This window comes from Ranitomeya imitator, chromosome 2 (genome assembly GCF_032444005.1).
Source record: "Ranitomeya imitator isolate aRanImi1 chromosome 2, aRanImi1.pri, whole genome shotgun sequence".
Classification (NCBI taxonomy): Eukaryota; Metazoa; Chordata; class Amphibia; order Anura; family Dendrobatidae; genus Ranitomeya; species Ranitomeya imitator.
In genome coordinates this window covers 567,209,901-567,235,134 of record NC_091283.1, presented here as the reverse complement: position 1 = coordinate 567,235,134, position 25,234 = coordinate 567,209,901, and the positions used below count along the sequence as shown (strand labels likewise).

General features: G+C 43.7%; 1 protein-coding gene across 2 annotated transcripts in view; it reads left to right on the top strand.

Annotated features, from left to right (window-relative positions):
• Nucleotides 1–14,817: 14,817 nt before the first annotated feature.
• TNRC6C (trinucleotide repeat containing adaptor 6C) overlaps nucleotides 14,818–25,234 on the top strand; it is a 569,817-nt gene continuing 559,400 nt past the window's right edge. For both annotated transcript variants that reach the window (XM_069752117.1, XM_069752116.1), the window contains exon 1: nucleotides 14,818–14,924. In XM_069752117.1, the coding sequence (XP_069608218.1) occupies nucleotides 14,904–14,924 (21 nt within the window). In that variant the 5' untranslated portion in view covers nucleotides 14,818–14,903. The remainder of the gene's footprint in view (nucleotides 14,925–25,234) is intronic.

Below are 25,234 nucleotides of genomic sequence, written 5' to 3'. Positions count from 1 at the left end.
ATGACCTGGCCTCCACAGTCACCAGACCTGAACCCAACCGAGATGGTTTGGGGTAAGCTGGACCGCAGAGTGAAGGCAAAAGGGCCAACAAGTGCTAAGCATCTCTGAGAACTCCTTCAAGATTGTTGGAACACCATGTCCGGAGACTACCTCTTGAAGCTCATCAAGAGAATGCCAAGAGTGTGCAAAGCAATCATCAAAGCAAAAGGTGGCTACTTTGAAGAACCTAGAATATAAGACATAATTTCAGTTGTTTCACAATGACTGACCTTCATTTCTTAAAGTAATGATGGCCACTTGTTTTTCTTTACTTAGCTGCTTTTTTCTTGCCATAATACAAATTCTAACAGTCTATTCAGTAGGACTATTAGCTCTGCATCCACCAGACTTCTGCACAACACAACTGATGGTCCCTACACCACTTATAAGACAAGAAATCCCACTTATTAAACCTGACAGGGCACACCTGTGAAGTGAAAACCATTCTCGGTGACTACCTCTTGAAGATCATCAATAGAATGCCAAGAGTGTGCAAAGCAATCATCAAAGCAAAAGGTGGCTCCTTTGAAGAACCTAGAATATAAGACATAATTTCAGTTGCTTCACACTTTTTTGTTAAGTATATAATTCCACATGTGTTAATTCATAGTTTTGATGCCTTCAGTGTGAATGTACAATTTTCACAGTCATGAAAATACAGAAAAATCTTTAAATGAGAAGGTGTGTCAAAACTTTTGGTCTGTACTGTACTTGCCAGAAATTGTTGTTTTGCTACGTATACACACTTAAAGGGAACCTGTCACCCCCAAATCGATGGTGAGGTAAGCTCATCGTCATCAGGGGTTTATCTACAGCATTCTGTAATGCTGTAGATAAGCCGCCGATGTTACCTGAAAGAGGAGAAAAAGATGTTAGATTATACTCACCCAGGGGCGGTCCCGCTGTGGTCTGGTCAAATGGGTGTCTCAGGTCCACCTCCCATCTTCATTCCATGACGTCCTCTTCTGGTCTTCACGCTGCGGCTCCGGCGCAGGCGTACTTTGTCTGCCCTGTTGAGGGCAGAGGAAAGTACTGCAGTGCGCAGGCGCCGGAAAGGTCAGAGAGGCCCGGCGCCTGTACACTGCAGTACTTTGCTCTGCCCTCAACAGGGCAGACAAAGTACGCCTGCGCCAGAGCCGCGGCATAAAGGCCAGAAGAGGACGTCATGGAATTAAGATGGGAGGCGCCGGAGCGGACCTGAGACACCCTTTTGACCAGACCACAGCGGGACCGACCCTGGGTGAGTATATTCTAACCTCTTTTTCTCCTCATTCAGGTTTCATCGGGGGCTTATTTACAGCATTACAGGATGCTGTAGATAAGCCCCTGATGATGGTGAGCTTACCTCACCATCGATTTTGGGGGTGACAGGTTCGCTTTAAGACCTTATTCTGAAAAATTATCAGAAAAGACAAAAGCTATAGAGTTCAAGTCCTCTTTTTCTCTGAAGAGGCAATTTGATATTAAATTTCCCAGAGGAGCATTGCATGGCGAATAAGCCTCCTTACATTGACAAGCCAGAGTTGGTATGTCACTCTCCAGAAGGAGAAACCTTACCTCTTAGACCTCAGTCCAGAGCCTCTCACCTTGCCTAATCAGTTCTCATGCTTCGCAATGACGAGGGCCAACAGCCCGAAACCCCGTGTCTGCGAATTGAGGTACTGATTTGGCCATTTATCCTAAGTGATATTGCAAGACTCGTTAAAGGGTTGATTGTGACTTGTAGGATCGCTACTTCCAAAAGGTAGCGTTATAAAGTTCAAGTTCTCTTTTTCTCTGAAGAGGCAATTTGCATCGGAAAAGACAGGCACTCTTTACTTGAGGTATATTGGAATTAAAAAAATGGTGCTCAAGTGTTGTTATTTACTTAGTTTTCTTATATACAGTGATGAGCAAAAAGGTAGCAATTTGTGAACTTTTGACTTTCAGGCTCCATATCTCACCATCCACTACTGCTTCCAATGTGAAACTACCATTATTTTATAGACAATCATCTTGGCTAGCTCATACATAAATTTGACTTGCAACTATCTAGCATATGATTAGTTATGCAGATTCTTGTCATGTTACTGCATTGTTACTGTTTTCCTCCTAAAAATCTAAATTTAATTTTTACTATTTTGCAAATCCACATTTGGCTTTCAACACTTCCTGAATTCTTCTGGGGCATGCTGTCAATCAGATTCAAGCATGTCTCGACCAAAATCTGATCCCATGTCTCTTCTACACAGTCCCAAAGTTGGTACATACTGGTCGACTCACTTGGGTATGTGTACAGTTTTTTCTTTAACTCTACCCATAGGTGTTTGATTGGGTTGAGGTCTGGGAACTGTAGAGGTCAATCTAGAACCTCTGCTTTATTGTCATTGAACCATTTCTTTGCCAATCTCCACGTATGCTTCTGGTTGTTGTCCTGCTGGAACACTCTGTCGTCCTTTTCATACCCATAGTACCTGAGTGTGCAAAGTAATTTGTCTTGTAGGATACTCACATATAGCTCAGCATTGAGATCACCATCAATCCTGGTCAAGTATCCAACACCTTTGGCTATGAAGCATATCATCACGCTTCCTCCACCGAACTTGACAGTTCCTTAAATTTCTCTATCCATTAGCCCCCTTTTCCCTTATTTTTTTCCACACCCATTTACACCCATCAAAGTCTAGTCTATTGACTTTCGTCTCATCGCTTTAAATCACCGCTTTCCAATCTTCTATTGTCCCCTTTTCGTACTTTTTTGCAAACTCGACCCGACGCTTCTTATGATAATAGTGAAGTTGAGGCTTCTTCCCCTTTTTTTTCAGGCCACCATTCCAAACTTATGTAATGTGCATCACACAGTGCTTTCATGGACATCCGTGATCTCACTATTACCAAACATACGAACCACCTCCACTGCTGTGTTTTTTTCACCAGCCCTGATAGACCTTATGATGAGCTGAATTGGTGAATCTGATATTTTGCCTGGACGTCCACCTCTTTTCAATGGATGGACGGACTTTATTTTGTATTGTTCCAACTGTCAAGGCACTCACATGATGCAGTTTGGCAATTTTCTTAGTCGACTAACTGGATGATGCTATTTCTCGTTTCTTGGAAAATCTTCATGATGGCTGCTCCTTGATTCGAACCAGTGATCTTTCACTTGGGAATCAACCTAATAACACATTGAGATATTAAGGAATGTGAGAACTGGTTGTAATTTGTAGTATACAGGAAGAAAAATATTTTTTCACCACCAGGAGCAAAACAGTAACAATGCACTGACATGACAAGAATCTGCATAACTAATCATATGCAAAATAGTTACAGGTCAAATTTATGTATGAGATAGCCAAGAAGATTGTCTATAAAATGATGGTAGCCTCACATTGGAAGAACTAGTGGATGGTGACATATGGAACCTGATAGTCAAATATTCAAAACATTATTTGCTACCCTTTTACTCGTCAGTGTTTGTGCCATTTTAATGTAGAGGGAGTGGATTTATATAAGAAAGATTCCATTTTCTCCTTTTATTGAATCTATAGCATGACTTGGCCTTAAACCCTTTAAAGAAGCACTCTTCCATCTAAGTTTTATCCTCTTAATATATGGCAATCATCATATTATACAGTACTGTGTACATACAATTGCTCATTTTGCCTTTCTACCCAGCAAATTCTTCTCTTTTCCATTAGGTCTATGACATCACATTATTGAAAACTGACTAGTTGAATCCATCTAAGCTCTATGTAGAAAAAAGAAGTCAATTTTTCCTGTCACTTCCTGTATGAGTCACTGCAAAAGTCCCTGGCAGGGGGAGGAGCAGAACAGCTTGGTCAAGAGTTGAAGATAATACTAAATGAAGGGACAAGAGACTTCCTCTACATAGAGCAGAAAAAAGAGAAGCATTTACAGGGTAGAAAAGCAAAATAAGCAATTGTAAGTACACAGTGCTATATAATATGATAACTGCAATATATTAAGAGGATAAAAAATTTGACGGGAGAGCTCCTTTAATATAATTTTAAAAAATCAATTATTGAACAAAAATAAAAACAAAATAAATTACAGATATTAGTGATTTTTTTTTTACACTTTATATATTTTTTTTAACTCAGCCCATTGCACCTGTGTGACCCTAGCCTAATACATATCCCAATGTATTTGTGAGTGCTTTTAATTGGGTAGAAGAAAACCCATATGTTTATTGTGATGGCTGATGAGCAAACTAAATGCTATTTCTATTGAAAGTGACCTGAAATATTCTGTATTGTCAGAGCAATATGAGGTTACCTTCAGTGTAGTGTGTTCTTGCTTGTTTCCCTCTTAATATTCCGTCTCCCTCCTCCCTTTCCTAACATGACCCGATTTCCCACGCATCCACATCACTCTTCCAACTCCTGATGCGCTTACCATTTCTCTTCGCACCGGAAGCAGAACACTGCAGCTGCCAATCCTCCTAATTGTCTCTGGACCCCGGAATTTTTACCCAGCGATTAAAGGAAGGGGGGAAAACGAAACAAAAAAAATCCAAAATGATAATAAAGCTTGCGATACAAGGAATAGACTGACACAACTATCAGTCGAGACACTTTTAATAAGCGACGAGCGAAACGGCGAGATTTCCTTCTGCCGCTGTCATATCGGAGGGAGGCAATTTCATGCTAATTAATTAGCACCGGTAAGCAGGGATTTATTTTTTTTAATTAAGCATGTGGTCTTTTTGTTTCGTATCTCTCTCTCTCTCTTGTCTTTAATTTATTCTGACAAGTAAAAGCATTTTGAAGGGGGGAGACGCTCCTGATTAGTCCAGAGCTGCTGAGACACATAGCATGTGACAGAAGATAAGAATAGTTTGTCCCACCCAGCCCGAATATTCCTACAGTACCTGCTGCAGGACCCTAGATCTTATCCCAGCCAAGGTTTAATTTGGAAAACTGCATAAAAAAAGACACCTGGACTAACACACATGTATATACTTATAGTTCTGCACATACGGATGTAGCAGAGCTGAACTTGCTATTTCGTGTTTTCAATGCAGTAAATTTTGCTCCTGCAAACCAATGGAATTGAAACCATTGTGATATCACCAGGAGTTGTACCAAATCATTAGTCTTTTTGCACTTAATAATTTCAAGTTGCAATTCCACAATCCCACGTCAATTTTTGGAGATGAAATAGAAGTATTCCACACGACAAACAACCTCATTTTCATAGGGAACCATATGAGATGGAAATATAGGTGTTGTGGCTGGGCAGTACAATGTAAAATGCTGGAACGTGGTTTTCTATCTTTAGCGCCCCCAATTGTGACATTTCAGTATTGCATAAAAAAGCTGCCACATACAATGAGTGAAAAAATAATGTAACACTTTCCTGTAATGTGAGTGTTTGTGGTTTTATTATTATGACCTTTTCTACCTAGAGTTTTTTTTCCCTCTGATACAATGGTCAATTTGCCTGTGTATTTCCTATGTTCTTCACCTCCGTCCCTGTCAGCTGTAATTCTGATGGAGAACCCCCCTAATTACACACACTGTCACTGTGCATGTGCACAGTCTATGTGCAGACAGACCCCAATGAGCTCTTTGTTTTGTGAGGAGGCTCGCTGCAGTTTATTTGGCGTCTGTGCTCAGGCTTGGAGAACAATAGTAGAATATCAAGATATGTCAGTCTGCAGCATGCCAGGGGACCTATGATGTGTGGACTGGGCACCATGCCAGGCTCAGCAGACAATAGGGCAGCTGTCTCATGCGGACCCTGTCGGTTTTATAGGCAGCTGCAGAACAGAAGGTTGTAGCTAGGAAAGGGTGTGCTGAGGGAGGACAAAATATACAGTGCCAAGGCATGCTAGTATTTCATTTCCAAAATTAACTGCAATCAAATCAATCACATATCTATCTGGCTGTCTGTCTATCACATATCTATCTATCTGTCTATCACATATCTATCTATCTATCTATCTATCTATCTGTCTATCACATATCTATCTATCTATCTATCTATCTATCTATCTATCCTATATCTATCTATCTATCTATCTATCTATCTATCTATCTATCCCATATCTATCTATCTATCTATCTATCTATCTATCTATCTATCTATCTATCTATCTATCCCATATCTATCTATCTATCTATCTGTCTATCACATATCTATCTATCTATCTATCTATCTATCTATCTATCTAACAAAATCAGAAAAAGAAGGCAGTACTCCACTATTAAAGTGAAAAACGTGGTTTAATTCAGACCCACATGGCAGGCAACATTTTGGCTCGTACTGAGCCTTTCTCAAGCCTTCACAAGGCTTTAATAGTGGAGTACTGCCTTCTTTTTCTGATTTTGTTGAATTATTGGCATACTGGATTGATTGCTGTGAAGGCTTGTGCACCCGTCAATAGACATTGTGCTGTTCCATTTTTTTATCTATCTATCTATCTATCTATCTATCTATCTATCTATCTATCTATCTATCTATCTATCTATCCAGTAAACAAAAAGGGAAACAGCACAAAAGATGTAAAAAAGAGGACTTTAATGCCCTGTGGCGTGGCAACATTTTGGATAAAACAAATCCTTTCTCAAGCTTTCTCTTTTTTACATCTTTTTGTTCTTGTTAGAATATGTTTTGTTTTGACCATCCGCCATCTTGTTGTGGTTTTCTGGCTGCTGGTCTTTTTCCCCTGATGCTGGGTTGTCTTCGGTCAGGTGATTGTATCACCCTTTATTACCCAGCACCTGCCTCCCATTCCTTGCTGGACAACAGTGTTAATCCGCTAGAGTTCTGGCTAGGTGCTTTGACAGCTTTCTGTGTTAGATATTTTGCAGTTCTTGGATCTCTGGTTCTGCTATCTTTTGATTCTGTTTTCAGTTTGTTTCTGCAGCCTTCTCTGTGTTTCCTATTAGGAGGTGACCTTTTTTTGTACCCAGTCCTTAGATCTTTTAGGGACCTCCTTCCCCTTATTTATAGGTCTTCGCTGAGTTTAGACTAGGATCGTCGCGTCTATTCGCAAAGGAATGGGTCGCCCACTCCATCGTAGGGTATCAGCCTAGTCTTAGTGCAGGGTCAGCTGTTCCCCATCTCTCCTAGTTCTGTGCTGCATTTTCGTAACAGTTCTGTTTCCCTTTTTGTTTACTGTCTGAAAGGCTGTTGGAATGCTGGTCAGGGAAGCGTGCACACTTTAAGGTATTTTTTCTGGTGCTGTTCCTCTTTTTCTATCTATTTATCTATCCAGCTATCTATCGTGGGGACTTAGACTTATTTTGAGTTTGGGTGGGCAGTCCCCACTGTTTGTTATTCAGGATGGGGGCTGCCTATTCAACACTTTTCTGAGATTGTTTTTCTGATTTATTATGAATGGCACGTCAGTCTTAATGAAGTGGTTGTTGGAGAACGATGAGCCAAATTCATCAAAAGGCGCACACCACTTAATAAGTTTAGCGTATTTTGTCATTGGCATGTGCCAGAAATGCTACTCAAGTTAGGGATTGGAGTAACATTTCTGGGTTAAAAAAATATGCCATCACTTTCTCTTTTCGAGGTGGATTCAATTTACTAATTACGTGACTTCTGGAGGCAATTGGTCACTCAGGATTTTATTTAGGGGAATCAGAGTAGAGGGGGCTGAATACAAATTCATGTCACAATTTTCAGATTTATATTTCTTAAATAATTTGAAAACCATTTATCATTTCCTTTATACTTCAGAAATACTTGCTACTTTGTGTTGGTATATCATATAAAATTCCAATAAAAAACATTTAAGTTTGTGAATGTAATGTGAAAAAATGTGAAAAACTTCACGGGATATGAATACTTTTTGAAGGCACTGTATATATACTGTACTGAAGTTTTAAGCAAGTGTTGGATACTTGCAAAAATAGAAGTGTTAATAGCTTTTTTTTAAATGAACAAAATGGGAACTGAATGAATAAAAGAGAAATCTAAATCTCAACAATATTTGGCGTGACCCCCCTTTTGCTTAAAAAAAACAGCATCAATTTTTCAAGGTACATTAGGTACACTTGGACAGTCAGTTTTTGTAGGTGGGTCCAAACATCTTGGAGAACTAACCACAGATCTTTTGTGGTTGTAGATTTGCACAAATTGTTCTGTCTTTTCATGAATTCAAGTATTCAGTCCAGAATAAAGATTATGAAAATAAACTGCTTTACTGGTGATCTCAATGGAACATATGTACATTTGGAAGCTGGTACATAAGGCAAATGCTTAGCAGTTACTACAGTACAAAACTTGCAAGGTACATGTCAAACACAAGGCTTAAAGGGAATAATAATAATAATAATAATAATAATTTTTATTTATATAGCGCCAACATATTCCGCAGCGCTTTATGAATCTGTCAGCATGTGTTTTTCTACCTCATCTGAGAACATGCAGATGTATGCAAACAAAATCTGAATGCAACAATGTATCACTTAGATTACAGGGTGCATCCGTTCTGAAACCATGAGAGCTTTTAGATTTAGCAATGAAGCAGAGCTGAAAAGCTGCCCTACCGCCCACACCAGGCTCTCCATGTACAAAGTCCAGAAAGAAGAAAAAATGAATGGCACTGAGATTAAATGTAATGAGTTACTTACTGGTATGGAGGGGTACACTCTGAATCATTGGCACATTGTGGGAGTGGAGTCAATTGGTGGAGGGTGCTTGCCAGGAATAAAACATGTAGATAAATCCAAAAGAAGAAGAAGGCAGCAACACTTCCGTTATGTGACGAAGAAACCTATCTGGACCTGTGGAAGCGTGTATAACGCGAAACGGCCGTCGTCCTTTTACTTGCACTGTCCCTGCTCTTATTACCTTGTCCATAAATTTATATTGGAAATAAAGGACTAAGGTTTCTTTGTCACATAACGGAAGTGTTGCTGCTTTCTTCTTCCTTTCAATTTATCTCCATGTACAAAGTCCATAGACAGTGAGCTTCCTATCACAGAAGGGGGCGTGTCAGACCAAGACTCACGCAGCCTGCTAGTCACAGCAATGATATGCTACCGGTGCTAAAATAATCATTATAAGCTAACAAAACAAACCTTGAGTTTGACAATTGAGGCATCACTGAAGTCTGTATTTTAACCCCTACCTCATGCTGTCTTCAGATTACATAGCAAAAACCTGCTGATGGATTCCCTTTAACTTCCTTATTACTCACTAACTTCTCAATGTCCACAGCCCCAGCTCTCGACATTATCAGTGCTGGACTTGGCAATTCCATTCTTTCTTCACTACACTTCCAAGAACAGCCTACATGATGCCTCAGCCCCACATTATTTTTTGCTGTCTCAGTGTCCCCACAAACTCAGTTATACCTTTCTGGTCTCACGATTCTGAACCCACTGCAGCTATGCACTCTTTCTCTCTCTATTCCACTTCCTAACCATCATAGATATTCTGGCCATGTTAAGGATCCAAAATATCATGTCTCTTTCCATTTGCACTTATTTTTACAGAGTCTGGCCTCCAGGTAATGAGCACCTTTTGCTTGGACAACCTCTTTAATAAAATTATAGATTCTCATCTTCTAACTCTGGCAGCTTTTGTATCACATTCCTTGATTCTTCTGTTTACAATGGCTGCAGACGTCTCAGCCCATATGCCCCATATGATATCTCCAGCCAATCACTGTCTTCAGGGTCCAAGCCGTATACCACTGACAAGCTGCAAAAGACACTTAGAGTATCCAGGTTGTGTCATCTGCAGCCCATGTAAATAGAAGCATCAGAGACATGGCACTGCAAACTATAAGGGTGAGTATATATTGCTGCCTGTGTGCATCATTTTCATTATTTTGGACAACCCCTTTATCGTTTTTTTCTATACAATGCACTTTTAGGGCTATAGGAAAAATGTTTTAGCAAGAAACAAAATCTTGTTTAAATCTTTGCTCCTTGTAGTTCCTGTTCATGGAGGCACAGCATTGTCAGCCCCTTGTTTACTTCCATAATGATTGGGAAGAGAGCTGAAGAGTGAAGAAACATTCTGCCTGATCATTTAGAGTACCATTGAGATGTTCATGTTTGCAAAAATCTCTTCTTCATGGTTCTGATCTGCACGTTCAGTATAAGGCAGCAGGGGAAGCCATATGTATAGCGCATCTAGCTTCCCATCATGGAGGGAGCTCATAACCGCAAATGTCTCTTCCACTTCCTGACCCACAACAATCTGTATGATCAGAAGTGGAAGCTGTGACAAAGTCACTGGCAAAGTACTAGAGGGGAGATATGTTTCCTTGAGACTGTTAGCTTTAGTGATCTGAAACCTAGAAGTTTACTCCACAACACTAAGTGCTGAGAGGGGTTAATCGGCCATTTTAGAGGCTGGACATTTTAGTGAACAGCTGAAGAGCAGGTGGGAGGGTGTTCACCATATCTCCTCCCCAGGTGGGGTTTAGAAGGTAAATAATAGCCTTCTGAGTCATTGTGTGCTCAATGTGTCCGGAGCCGGCAGCTCCAGAGAAGTGTTTGTGTTAAACCGTACTGAACCCAGTTGTTATATCCTGAGCGGGTAGATCCCCGCAGCTACAAAGACTATAGACCATTTTGTTTTGTCTTCCAGTTTTGCCAAAAGGGCTATATTTATTTTTCACTGTGCACTGGTTTATGCCGCATGTATATAATAAACCAGTGGAAGATTAAAAGAGACATTGTACCTGTGTCTACCTTTGTGTGCAGCCGAGTGAGCCGATGTACCACAGAGCTTACAGAGATATGCACTTTGCTTTACACTTCCAGGGCATTGTTATCATGTAGCTCTAAGGTGGACTCTGAGAATCAATGTCACTGGTGGGCCCTATTTACCCCAGTGCGATAATGAATACAATGGTGGAACAAGGATCTGTCTGATCCTTTCTCCACTATTCAGCTTGAACGTCTGCTGCACAGAGCCTCAGTCCACATGCTACACAGAGTGAAGCGGCACAGCATTGGAACGTGGCTAGGTGAATGGCATTTTTGCTTTCTTTTATCGGTCAGTAATTATAAGGCCATCATACTCTGTGGTGATAAGGACCATTATGGGAGTGTTCATACTGTGTTTGGGGAATTTTAATCGTGGGGCCATTATACTGTATGAGGTGATATGGAGGTTTCATTGTATGAGGGGATTATGCTATTTGGGGGTATACACTGTGGGGACAGCATACTATTTTGGAGACATTGGGTTCATCATACTGTGCATGCGGGAGAAATCACTGTTGGTGGGGGTATCATGCAGTGTGTTAGATGCATTTTTTAGAGGCATAATACTGTAAGGGGTCACAAAAGGTGTATTGTAGTGGGTAAAAACAGTAAGGGGCTTAAGATGGAGAAAAATTACTGTATACGTGCTGCAATACATGTTTCTCTCCCTAGCTTTAAAAGTTATGAGGTATGCCATTTTGTGACCCTGCCTTATAGGCCTACTCCACCGAGAGACAAAAGGGGCCCAGTTAGGACTTTTGCTGTTGGGTCCCATAGTTTCCAAATACACTCCTGACTAAATGTATTTTTACTTAAGAATTACTTGGTGTGAACTATACACAGCAAATAGTACCTTCAAGGCAGGGGCGGACACTAATAGCTTGGGGCCCCTGTGCAAGAAATGTGTCTGGGCCCCTCTCCTTCTATGGCGACAAAGCTACATTATATATACATAGAGAATGAGAAGAACTATACTATATTTCTAATTGGAGGTATTTGCTAATATTTCTGATATTATACCTACTACATATTAGGATAGGATGTTGGAGATGGGAATATCCCTTTAAGTTACCATCAGTCAAACATTTGTTAGGACCCCAGCTATTCCAATTCTCTACTATATATGAACACTGAGCTGGCCTAGGAACATACACGCTTCCAATAGGAATGGGGAGTAAATCATTACCAGACACTGATGGTGGATTATCTCACAGGAGAGGAAGATTATCAGTAGTGGACGTTCAAAGAGCCTGATCCTTTGCTCCACCTCTGGGAAGATTCGGGAGGTCCGGTTATACATTAATTGTTGTCTTGGACCGGCAGAAATGATCAAATTGTGTTGACTTCTCTCTAATGTGCACAGAGGCCTTTAGTGTGAGTCTCATAGCTGGTCCAGTGAGTCTTATTGCCCAAGATTCCAAATACACCAGGAGCTGTCATTGTTGGGGGTAGATAGATAATAGATAGATAGATAGATAGATAGATAGATAGATAGATAGATAGATAGATAGATAGATGATAAATAGATAGATAGATAGATAGATAGATAGATAGATAAAGAACACAAAAAGCAGCACCAAAAGAAAACAAGGGGTGCAAAAAATCCTTCCAGGCATGTACCAAACCTCATGCTATTATCCAGAAAAATGAAGGCAACACTCCAATAGAAAAAATAAAAGTGGTTTATTGGCCCATGTGTGACCAATAAGCCACTTTTATTTTTTTTACTGGAGTGCTGCCTTCATTTTTCTGGACAATAGATAGATAAATCTATAGGTAGATAGACATGAGAGAGATAGATAGATGTGAGATAGATGATAGATAGATAGATAGATAGATAATAGATAATAGATGATAGATATTAGATAGATAGATAATAGATAGACAGATAGATAGATAGATAGATATGGTATAGATAAATCTATAGACAGACATGAGAGTGATAGATGTGAGATAGATAGATAGATAGATAGATAGATAGATGATAGATAGATATGGTATAGATAAATCTATAGACAGACATGAGAGTGATAGATGTGAGATAGATAGATAGATAGATAGATAGATAGATAGATAGATAGATAGATAGATAGATATGGGCTAGACGGACAGATATATGGACAGATAGTAAAATCCCATTTATTTTGCATCTTATTCTCTGGTTCCTTTCCTGCCAGAGTGCAGCAGGTCGCAGAGGGGATGCTCTGCAGTGGACGACCCCCTGCACCTATAGGACTGGAGACCCTGCACACAGCTCCCCTTGAGGACCTGCTGCCAGCCTCCTCCACAGCTGCTGCATCTCCTAGAAGGAGCCTGACCATGCTGGATAGGACTGCTACAAAGCTTTGTTTGTAAAGTTTTCCTCTGGCAACAATTTGTCTGTTCTTTGCTATGGCAAGCTCAGTAAAGTGAATAATCCAGAGGGAGGAGTCCCCTTTTCTCCTCACCTCCCCCCAGTACATTCTCCTAATGCCTTCACTGTCCTGTGATTGGCTTCAGCACATCCAGAGCAGGAGTTTGTCTTGAGTTAAAGTGAAGTACAGATTTCAGTCCGGAGTCCACAATCACTGGTGTTTATTGTGCTGCAGAGCAGTGCAAAGGGAAGACGAGCGCACATAGGGGAAGAAGACTGCAGAATCAGCAAACACCTACCTCTCTGTGGATCACCGTCGCTGGCAGCTTCCTCTCTCTGGCACAGAAGTGCCCAGCCGTGCTGCTGCTGTGTGAGAGACAGGAAGTGCAGGACAGATCACTGCAGCCCTGTTGCCACTTTCTCTTTGAGACAGCGGAGCTGCAGGTATCTCTCCCTGCCCGCCGCACATGAGGGCAATCCGGACAGGGGCCCCCCGGAGCCTCGGGGCCAGTTTGCCCTCACTATTAGCTGTCCTGTAGGGGCCCCCTCACCCTCTGGGCCCCTGTGCAGCCGCACCGGCTGAACATGCGGTATGTCCGCCCCTGCGGAAGTTCAAGGACATTTTTTTAACAACCAGCGACATCATCACAATCTTTTCCTCCTTTCCTGGAAACACTCTTTCTTCCTCAGTCACTACTAGCACAGCCCAGCACACTTCTTCGGAAGCTCCCCTGATTCTTGATAATGACACAACAGTCCAGTAGCAAGAGTCCTAAACTCCAACCCGCTTCTATGGAGAAAAAGAAGAATTTTCTGTGCCAACGCTGTGCCAACACGGTGGCTACTCAGCTTCCTTTTCTACTAATGCCTTTGGACTAGCATGCAGGGCATTTTCTCTGCATCTTGCTTCACCTTTCCTTTCCATTCCTTTACCTTACTGGCAGACTACTCCGTACCATCCCGCTAGGCTTCCTGCCCCAGGCCTGGATACTTCTTCCTTCACTCTATCGCTATTTATATCCCGAATATATATCCCGGAATGCCATTCACTTTTCTTACAGCTTTTCTCTGCTGGGTTTACTACCTATGAGGTCATCTCCCTCTATCCACAGGAACACCCAAGCTAGGCCCTATCTGACCCACTACCAAGAAGTTCTCAGTTGTGCCCTCACTTATTCACTCCCCTCTGGGCTAGTCCCAGCTATTAACTCTGTCTCTCCCTTGTAGCTACCTAGTGCTGGGCAGAACTCAACTCTATCACTAACAATGTAAAAAATTCCAATCACCACAATACATTATGTCGTTTGACATATCTTCAAGGTGGGATGTGGGAGGTGGAGTTATATAGCGCTCACGAAAATGGAGACCCACGTGGTAAAGGGTTTAGTAGTCCACTAGTGATAATTTCCTGCTGCTCAAACAGTAATTTTTTTTAAATTACAGCAAACATTCAAGTAAGTGTTAAATAATGTCCTCTTTTGTTAAATACTGAATGTTTTATTTCTTTTTGTATCTTGGTAAAATTGTGAGTGGGTGTAGAGCTTGATAATTGGGATTGTGTTTGGGGGGTTTTGTCCTGAAGATGATCAAATGAAAATGAGCAGTGTGTTTTGCCCTGCAAACTAGAATTGCCCTCTAATGTTGTTCCCTGCTTTCCATCTCCCTTACTAGGCCACTGTCTGCTAGTGACCAACCGAAATCTCCCAGCTGTTGGCAGCTAATCCTGCAAGATGCCATTTCCTATTGGCACAGCAGAGCTGCAATTGATCTCATGAGTGGCTGATGCTCTTGGATACGTCCCTTGTCTCTGATTTGCATATGTAATGCGGCCATACTTAATGACAGTAAGTAATTATGCTAATCTTTCTTTGCTGCAGGGTTCCACAGAGGGATAATGCAAGGTGATGAGAAGTGAGGGTGGTAGTGCACATATTTAAGGGATGTTCCAGAACCAATATTTCTTCTGTCTGATTACAATCAAATTGTGCCATTTATTTCCTTGTCAATATGTCTAGTTTAAAAGATAAACATGTTTAATGTTTCTTGTACTATATCGTCTTTATTGTGTTCTTTATGGAAATTTGTTGGGAAGTACAGTGGCATGTAAAGGTTTTTGCACCCCTGGTCAAAATTACTGTTAGGGTGCTCCGCCCAAAGCGCCGCCCCCTTCTGTATGCGCGGTGATTTCGTATGTGTTCATCCGGAATCGCCGCACCTTATGCATAGAACTGTGCTATTTACCTTGTGGCGATGGAGCATCGCTGCAAGGTAAACAGACATGCTGCATTCTAAAAAGATGCGCCGCATGTCCGTAAACGCAGGACCGCCGGATGCGTGTTCACACGCTGTGGATTGAACGTTCAATCCGCAGCTAATCCAGATGTAGTCGGGCCGTGGACATGCACCCTAAGGCTATGTACACTCGTCAAGATTTCTTGCAGAAATTTCATGAACAAAAACGGACATTTTCTGCAAGAATTCCGCATGCAAATTTTTTTCACGTTTTTCTCGCGTTTTTTTCCGGAGCTTCGCAATGCATTAAATAGCGGCAAAAACATGAAAAATCCGCAAAATTAATGAACATGCTGCGTTTTTTATCGCGATGCGTTTTTTTCATGGAAAAAAACGCTTCATGCGCACAAAAATTGCAGAATGCATTAAAAATGATGGGATGCTTATGCGTGCGTTTTTTGAGCATTATTTTTTTCCGCGGAAAATGACTGAAAAAACGCGAAAAAAGCGCGAAAAATCCTGAACGTGTGCACATAGCCTTAGGGTATGTGCATACGATCAGGAATGGCTCAGTATTTGCTCAGGATTTGACGCAGGTGAAATCTGCACCAAATCTGCATCTGAAGTCACTGGCAGGTCACCTGCGTTTTTGATGCGTTTTTCCGCATGCATTTTGGTTGCGTTTGCATGTGTTTTTTTTCTCACTTCAAATAAACCTAATTGAAAGTTAGTTTCTGGGAAGGAAAAAAAAGTGATTTCCTGTTTGCAGATATATTGGGGAATGTTCCCACGGTCAGTAAACGCTGCTGGTTGGACGCTGCGTATATCCACAGGGTCCAACCTGCAGCATCCAGATGTTACAGCATAGTGGATGGGATTTCATGTGTACTGATGCCTGCGGCTTCCCTGCAGAGAAGGATATGTAGCGTGTCTTTCCAGGCCGCAGCATGTTAATTTATGTAGCTGCGTAAATTACCCATTCACTATCATTAGATGCAGTAAAACCACATTATATTCCTAGTCACATGCGTATTAAGTGCGGGAACACAGCTTACTACGCATGTGTACTAATTTAAATAATGGTGAATCTTGTGACACAGCCAGAAGTACATAATAATAATAATAATAATCTTTATTTATATAGCGCCAACATATTCCGCAGCGCTTTACAGTTTAACAGTTTCAAACACAAAAGTCATAAGTAACAACGTTAACAATACAATAATTAAAGCAAAATAAGACGACCCTGCTCGTGAGAGCTTACAATCTACAATGAGGTGGGGGAGATACAAAGTACAGGTGTGTATTTACAATGATGTATTTACAATCATGGTCCAGCCATCTTCAGGGGTTGGGGAATAGATGGGGATAGTGAATGGGCTACACACAAACATAACATAACTTTGATTAGTGAACGCGATAGGCCGCTCTGAACAAATGTGTTTTGAGCGAGCGCCTAAAACTATGCAAATTATGGATGGTCCTAATATCTTGGGGTAGAGCATTCCAGAGGATTGGCGCAGCACGGGAGAAGTCTTGGAGTCGGGAGTGGGAGGTATGGATTAGTGCAGAGGTTAGCCGAAAGTCATTTGCAGAGCGCAGTGGTCTGTTAGGCTGATAGACAGAAATGAGGGAGGAGATGTAAGGGGGTGCCGCACTGTGGAGAGCTTTGTGGGTGAGAACAAGTACTTTGAATTGTATCCTGTAATGAATGGGCAGCCAGTGTAACGACTGGCGAAGAGCGGACGCGTCCGAGTAACGATTAGCCAGATGGACGACCCTGGCTGCTGCATTAAGGATGGACTGGAGAGGGGAAAGTCGAGTGAGGGGGAGGCCAATTAATAGAGCGTTACAGTAGTCCAGGCGGGAGTGGATCAGGGCGACCGTGAGGGTTTTAGCTGTCTCCATGGTGAGAAAAGGGCGGATTCTAGAGATGTTCTTTAGGTGTAAGCGGCACGAGCGGGCAAGAGATTGTATATGGGAGGTGAAGGAGAGATCGGAGTCAAACATAACACCCAGACAGCGCGCCTGCTGCCGGGGTGTTATTATGGTGCCACCCACGGAGAGGGAAATGTCAGATTTAGGGAGGTTAGTAGATGGTGGGAGCAGAAGAAGTTCAGTTTTGGAGAGGTTGAGTTTCAGATAGAGAGCGGACATGATGTTGGAGACTGCGGACAGACAGTCAGTGGCATTCTGTAGTACAGCGGGGGTAAGGTCAGGGGATGACGTATATAGTTGTGTGTCGTCGGCATAAAGATGGTACTGAAAGCCAAATCTGCTGATGGTCTGTCCAATTGGGGCCATGTAGAGAGAGAACAGAAGGGGGCCAAGGACTGAGCCCTGAGGTACCCCAACAGTGAGAGGAAGAGGAGATGAAGTGGAGCCAGAGAACAGAACACTGAAGGAGCGGTCGGAAAGATAGGAGGAGAACCAGGAGAGAGCAGTGTCCTTAATGCCTAGTGACTGGAGCCTAGAGAGCAGGAGAGGGTGGTCAACAGTGTCAAAAGCTGCAGAAAGGTCGAGAAGAATGAGCAGAGAGTGGTCACCATTACGTTTTGCTGTCAGAAGGTCATTGGTCACTTTGATGAGTGCAGTTTCTGTCGAATGTAGGGGGCGGAAACCGGACTGTGAAGGGTCTAGGAGGGAGTGAGTGGAGAGGTAACGGGTAAGGTGGGAGTATATCAGGCGCTCCAAGAGTTTAGAGATGAAGGGGAGATTGGAGACCGGTCTGTAGTTGTTTGTGCAGGATGGGTCGAGGGTGGGTTTCTTTAGTAATGGAGTAATGATAGAGTGTTTGAAGGAGGAGGGGAAAATGCCAGAGGAGAGGGAGAGATTAAAGATTGTAGTTAGGTGACTTGTGACAACTGGAGAGAGAGACTGGAGGAGATGTGAGGGAATGGGGTCGGTAGTGCATGTAGTCGGACGAGAAGAGGAGAGGAGCTTGGAGACTTCTTCTTCTGTGATGGGATCGAATGTGGAGAGTGAGCCAGGGGCAATGAGGGGAGGGATGGGAGTCACTGAACTTAGTTGTTGGGAGCGGATTTCCTGACGGATATTGTCTATTTTCTCTATAAAGTGGGAGGCCAGGTCACCAGCACAAATATCTGTGATAGGGGCTTGTGCTTTTGGCCTGAGGAGGGAGTGAAAGGTGTCAAAAAGTTTCTTGGGGTTGTTGGATAGTGAGGAGATCAGAGTGGTAAAGTAGGTCTGTTTAGCGAAGTGAAGGGCAAAGTTATAGGTCCTTAACATAAATTTGAAGTGTATGAAGTCTTCTGGTGTGCGTGTTTTCCTCCATAAGCGTTCAGCACACCTAGAGGATCGCTGGAGAAATCGGGTTTGCGATGTGAGCCAGGGCTGTTTTATTCTGTGTTTGGAGGTCCTGAGGGTGAGGGGAGCTACTTGGTCAAGGGTGCTTCTAAGAGTGTCATTGAAGTGATGTACCGCCAGATCAGGACAGGAAAAGGAAGAGATTGGGGACAATGATAAGCGTAGGGAGTCTGAAAGTGTAAGAGGGTTAATGGCTTGTAGATTTCTGACTGAATGGTGTGTAGGAGGGTGCTGGGGTGAGCGAGGATATGTGAGTGTGAAGGAGAGAATGTTGTGGTCAGAGAGGGGAAGCGGTGAGTTATCTATGTAGGAGATTGAGCAGAGCCGGGCAAAAACCAGGTCCAGGGTGTTACCGTCCTTGTGTGTCTCAGAGGTTGAGAGCTGTGAGAGGCCGAGAGAAGTGGTTAGTGACAGAAGCTGGGATGCAGATGTGGAAGTGGGGCTGTTAATGGGGATGTTGAAGTCTCCCAGGATAAGGGTTGGTAGTTCTGAGGACATGAAGTGCGGCAGCCAGGCAGAGAAATGGTCCAGGAAGCGGGTGGGTGAGCCTGGGGGCCGGTATATGACCGCTACTCTGAGGGAGAGGGGGCGAAAGAGCCTGATGGTGTGGACCTCAAAAGAAGGGAATGAGAGTGATGGAACTGAGGGGATGACCTGGAAAGTGCATTGTGGGGACAGGAGTATGCCAACTCCACCACCAGGTCTGTTTGTTGGTCTCGGGGAATGGGAGAATTGTAAGCCACCATGGGTAATGGCAGCAGGAGAGACAGTGTCAGAATCCTGAATCCAGGTTTCCGTGAGGGCCAGCAGATTCAGAGAGTTTTTCAGAAAGTAATTGTGTAGGAAAGGAAGCTTGTTACATACAGACCGTGGATTCCAAAGGGCACAATTAAAAGAAGGAGGGGATGAAGGAGTGCAATTAATATTAGTAAGATTAGTAAGGTTTCGATGTGAGGTAGGGTAGGGGTTGAGGTTGGTGGATGGTGGACCGGGGTTTGGGGAGATGTCTCCTGATATCAGCAGGAGTAGGAAGATAAAAAGCAAGTAGCTTTTGGGATTGTATGAAGTTTTTTTATGCAGTCTGTTTGGGTAAGATGGACTGAGGAACACAGTCCATGACACAGGAAGTGGAGGAAAGCACAGAGAGAGGTCCCCTCCTTTTTAATAAATAAATAATAATTTTAAAAAAATGGCGTGGGGTCCCCCTATATTTGTTAACCAGCCAGAGTAAAGCAGACTAATGGGGCTGGTATTTCAGGCTGGTAAGGATCCAATATCCATGAACGTTAAGAGCCTGATAATACCAGGCCGCAGCAGTTTGCTTACCTTGGATGGTTAGCAAAAATAGTGGTATCCCCTCCAAAAACAATAGTGTGGGGTCCCCTTATTTTTGTTAACCAGCCAAAGAAAAAGCAGACAGTTGCGGCCTGGAATTCTCAGGCTGGCGAGGTCCATGGATTTTGTCCCTCATCAAGCTAAAAATAGCAGCCCGCAGCCGCCCCACAATTGGCACATCCAAAGATGAGCCAATTGTGGCACTTTACCTGGCTCTTCCCACTTACCCTGTAGCGGTGGCAAGTGGGGTAATATTTGTGGGGTTGATGTCACCTTTGTATTGTCCGGTGACATCAAGCTCACAGCTTAGTAATGGAGAAGCATTTATAAGACACCTATTTTACAGTAACATGGTAAATAAAGACACAGCCAGAATAAAGTCCTTTAATTGAAATAATGACACAGACTCCTTTAATAATCTTAATTAAACCATACTTACTGCATTGCGTAATCCACTGATGCCCTCGTTATCCTGTAAGAGAAATAAAATAAAAAAAGCAACAATATACCATACCTGTCCGCTGAGAAGATATATATACTGTCCCACGAGGAGTCCAGCTCTGCTACATCTGGATGTCAGGTTGAATAGTAGCATCATGCCACCATCCAGCCTGACATCCAGACACAGCGGAGCTTGAAGATGATGATCGCTGATGACCGGAGATAGCTCGGTGACCTGCGGTTACGTGCACTCCAGTTCTCGCGGTCAGCTGAACTTCCAGCTGTGGCTGTCATGTCTGACGCTATTCACACTAGGGTGTCCGACAGACAGCGGTAATTCCGCATTCGTCTACTATGCGCTCAGTGGCGCCGGCTAGATTTTGTCTAGGTTGTCCGGGGTTAATCTAGCTGGTACTCGGATTGGAGGCTGGCTCACGCCCTCTGCCTTTAAATAGTTCTGCTGAACTTTGGGCGTCGCCGATTATAGCTTGTATCTTGTGCCTGGTGATCTCGGTCTGGAGTGGTGGTCTAGGAGAAGAAATTTCGTATCTGGTGGTGTATTATCCTTTGTCATATTTCTCTTTCCTATATTTGTATTTGTTTTGCCCTGTGCACATTTTCGTGTATTCCTGTGTGACTGCGGCGTGGTGCGTTTTTCAGTTTTCCCTGTCTGTGCTTTCTGTGGGGATTGGTGTGTGGTCTCTTCACTGGGTGGTGGGAGGTGGTTTCAGCTTATGGCTGAAACAGGAGACAGGGTCAGGCCTGGTGGCCCATACATGCACACCTTTAGTGTAACTTCTGGGAGAGGGTCAGACAGGGTTTTCCTAGCCTGAGGGATATCACAGGGGCCCGGGTAACCAGCCTTAGTCTACCCAGTACTCCCGTGACATTATAATCGTCCCAAAAAGAAAAAGAAAAAAAGTATTTTTTTTTTATGTCATGGATCCCATGATGGAATGATGGAATATAGGCTGAACTGGATGGACAAATGTCTTTTTTCGGCCTTACTAACTATGTTACTATGTTACTATGTTACTATGACTTCCATAACCCGCCAGTTGAAGGCGCTGTTCTTACAGGTCTCTGAATTGAAGGGGGCAGTTCAGCAACAGGGTCTTGTGGTATCAAATGCGCAAGTGGAAACTGCAGGGAGAGTTGCAGAGCCAAAAATCCCTTTAGCTGAGAGGTTTGCTGGAGAACGCAGTAAATTTGTTGTTTTCCGTGAAGCTTGCAAATTGTATTTTTGTGTGCGCCCGCTTTCCTCAGGTAATGAGGCTCCGCGTGTGGGCTTGGTTTTGTCATTACTGAACGGAGACCCCCAAGCATGGGCGTTTTCATTACCTTCTGATTCAGCTGCATTTAACTCAGTAGAGAGTTTTTTTTTCTGCTCTTGGACTCATTTATGATGATCCTGACAGATTGGCTCTAGCAGAATCTAAGATATGCGCTCTCCACCAGGGGGAGCAAATGGCGGAGGATTACTGTTCTGAATTTCGTCGCTGGGCGGTGGACACACAATGGAATGACCCGGCGCTGCGGAGTCAGTTTGTATGTGGGGTTTCGAGAAGGGTTAAACAAGCCCTTCTGATGTATGAGACTCCTGCTTCTCTAGAGTCTGCCATGAGTCTTGTTGTTCGCATTGATCGCCGTTTGCGTCAGGGGGCGCTAGAGACGCCGCCCTTGGGGGAGGTCGTAAGTACACGTGAGGTTGCTGCAGGTGAGCCCACGGAGCCTATGCAAATCGCAGGGGTGTCGCATCATCAAGCCCCCTCGCTCAGGAAGCAGGGACTCTGTTTTTGCTGTGGTAAAAAGGGGCATTATGTAAATGCTTGTCCTCTGTTTTCAAAGAAAAAGCACAACGGCAGAAAACTACTAAGCTCAGAGGGTGTGGAGGAGGCCAATCTGAGCTTATGCATATCCTCCATGGTGGTCTCTCAATGTATGCTTCCTACCAGAGTTATTGTCGCTGGCAGAGAGCTGCCAATCACTGTTTTTGTGGATAGTGGTTCGGCCACTAATCTCATTGATGAGGAGTTTGCACGCACGGCCGGGTTCACGGTCGAAAAATTGCCTCATCCTATACGGGTGGTCACCATCAATGCCACCCCTCTCCCACAGGGGGAGATTACTGAGTTTGTGGCTGAGGTTAAACTCCACATTGGGGTCCTACATTCTGAGCAGGTTACATGTAGGGTGCTCAGTAATCTTCCTGCACAAATGATTCTGGGTTTTCCATGGTTATCTGTGCACAACCCGGTGATTGACTGGAAAACTCAGGACATAATCCAGTGGAGCGAATTCTGCCAGGAGAATTGCCTGGTCACATGTGTGTCCGCTGTGACTACTAGCATTCCTGAGTCACTGCTGGATTTCGCGGATGTGTTTTCTGAGAAGGGTTGCTCAGAATTGCCACCACATTGCCCCTATGACTGTACTATCAGGTTTAAACAAGGGGCCAAATTGCCGAATGCTAGGATGTTTAACATCTCTGGTCCTGAGAGGCAAGCGTTAAAGGACTACATTGCTGAAAGTTTGAGCAAAGGGCACATTAGGCCTTCGTCCTCACCGATGGCAGCGGGGTTCTTCTTCGTTAAGAAGAAAGATGGCGGTCTACGCCCGTGTCTGGATTTCAGGGAGTTAAACCAGATTACGATTCGTGATCCATACCCTGTGCCATTGATACCTGATTTGTTCAACCAGGTGGCAGGTGCTAAGTGGTTTTCCAAGCTTGACCTCAGGGGGGTGTACAACCTCATAAGAGTCCGTCAAGGTGATGAGTGGAAGACGGCTTTAATACTCCTGAAGGTCATTTTGAAAATTTGGTGATGCCATTTGGGTTGACAAACGTGCCTGCAGTATTTCAACATTTCATTAATGATGTGTTCTCGCATGTTTTGGGGAAGTTTGTTATTGTGTACCTAGATGACATTCTCATTTATTCATACGACCGTGATACTCATTTAGAGCATGTCAGGCAAGGTGTTACAGCTTCTCAGAGAGAATAAGCTCTATGCAAAACTTGAGAAATGTGTATTTTCGGTTCAGGAGTTGGCTTTCTTGGGTTATATTGTGTCCGCTTCAGGGTTTAAAATGGACGCCGCTAAGGTGCAAGCGGTGCTGCATTGGGAACGGCCTGATAACCTAAAAGCGCTTCAGCGGTTCCTTGGGTTTTCTAACTACTATAGGAAGTTTATCAAAGATTTTTCTACCATTGCTAAACCGCTTACTGACATGACGAAAAAGGGTACCAATTTCTCCTCCTGGCCTGAGGCTGCTGTGCGCGCATTCGAATTTCTGATGATCAGTTTTGCTTCGGCCCCCATTCTGGTGCAGCTGGACGTATCGAAACCATTTACCGTGGAAGTCGATGCGTCTGAGGTTGGAGTGGGGGCGGTGCTGTCACAAGGCTCATCCTTGAGCGAGTTGCGTCCATGCACCTATTTCTCCAAGAAAATGTCGCCCGCCGAACGTAACTACGATATCGGCAACAGGGAGTTGTTGGCTATCAAGTTGGCTTTTGAGGAATGACGACACTTTGTGGAGGGGTCGGTTCACCAGGTTACTGTTATTACCGACCATAAGAATTTGCTTTATTTGGAGTCAGCCAAGCGTCTGTCCCCCAGGCAGGCTCGCTGGGCATTGTTTTTCACGCGGTTCAACTTTTTTGTTACTTACCGACCTGGATCTAAGAACACTAAGGCGGATGCTTTGTCCAGGTGTTTTCCGGGGGGAGAACCTCGGGAAGAACCCGTACCCATCCTCCAAAAGGGTGTAATGGTCTTGGCTCTCACAACTGAGGTTGAGGCTGAGATTGCCGAGGCTCAGGAGGAGGTACCACTTGAGCTTCCCCTTAACAAATCGTTTGTACCGCTCCATCTTCGCCTAAAGGTATTGGCGGAGCATCATGATGCTGTCCTGGCTGGCTACCCAGGGGTTAGGGGTACTTTGGAGTTGGTGTCGCGTCGGTTTTGGTGGCCCAAAATCCGACAGGACGTGGTCTCGTACGTGTCAGCATGCACCACGTGCGCTAGGGCTAAGACGCCCCGCTCCCGTCCGGCTGGCACACTACTTCCTCTCGAGGTACACAGTAGGCCATGGACGGAGATCTCCCTGGATTTTATCACAGACTTGCCCTCCTCAGCTGGGAACACGGTCATCTTGGTGATTGTTGATCGGTTCTCAAAGATGTTGCACTTTGTGTCTTTGCCTTCGTTGCCTAACGCTAAGACTCTGGCTCAGGTATTTGTGCAGGAGGTGGTCAGACTTCATGGGGTCCCGTCTGACATCGTGTCTGATAGGGGTTCTCAGTTTGTGGCAAAATTTTGGCAAGCATTCTTCTCACAGCTGGGGATCAAGTTGTCACATTCTTCGGCGTTTCATCCTCAGTCTAATGGTCAGACCGAGCGTATGAACCAAAATTTGGAGCAGTACTTATGCTGCTTTGTTTCTGACAATCAGGAGGAGTGGTCGACGTTCCTTCTTTTGGCTGAGTTTGCCATAAATAATCACCGCCAGGAATCTTCTGGGGAGTCTCAATTTTTTTGTGTTTATGGGTACCATCCTCAATTTTGTACTTTGAGTCAGGGGGGCTCTTCCGGCGTCCCGGAGAAGGACCACTTAGGAGCACAACTGTCATCAGTCTGGAGGAGAGTTAAACAGCGCCTGTTGAGCGTGGGGGCAAGGTACAAACGTGTGGCTGACAGTAGACGTGTGCCAGGTCCGGACCTGAGTGTGGGTGACTGGGTGTGGTTGTCCACAAAAAACATGAGACTCAAAATACCATCCCTTAAATTGGGTCCAAGGTTTATTGGTCCATTTA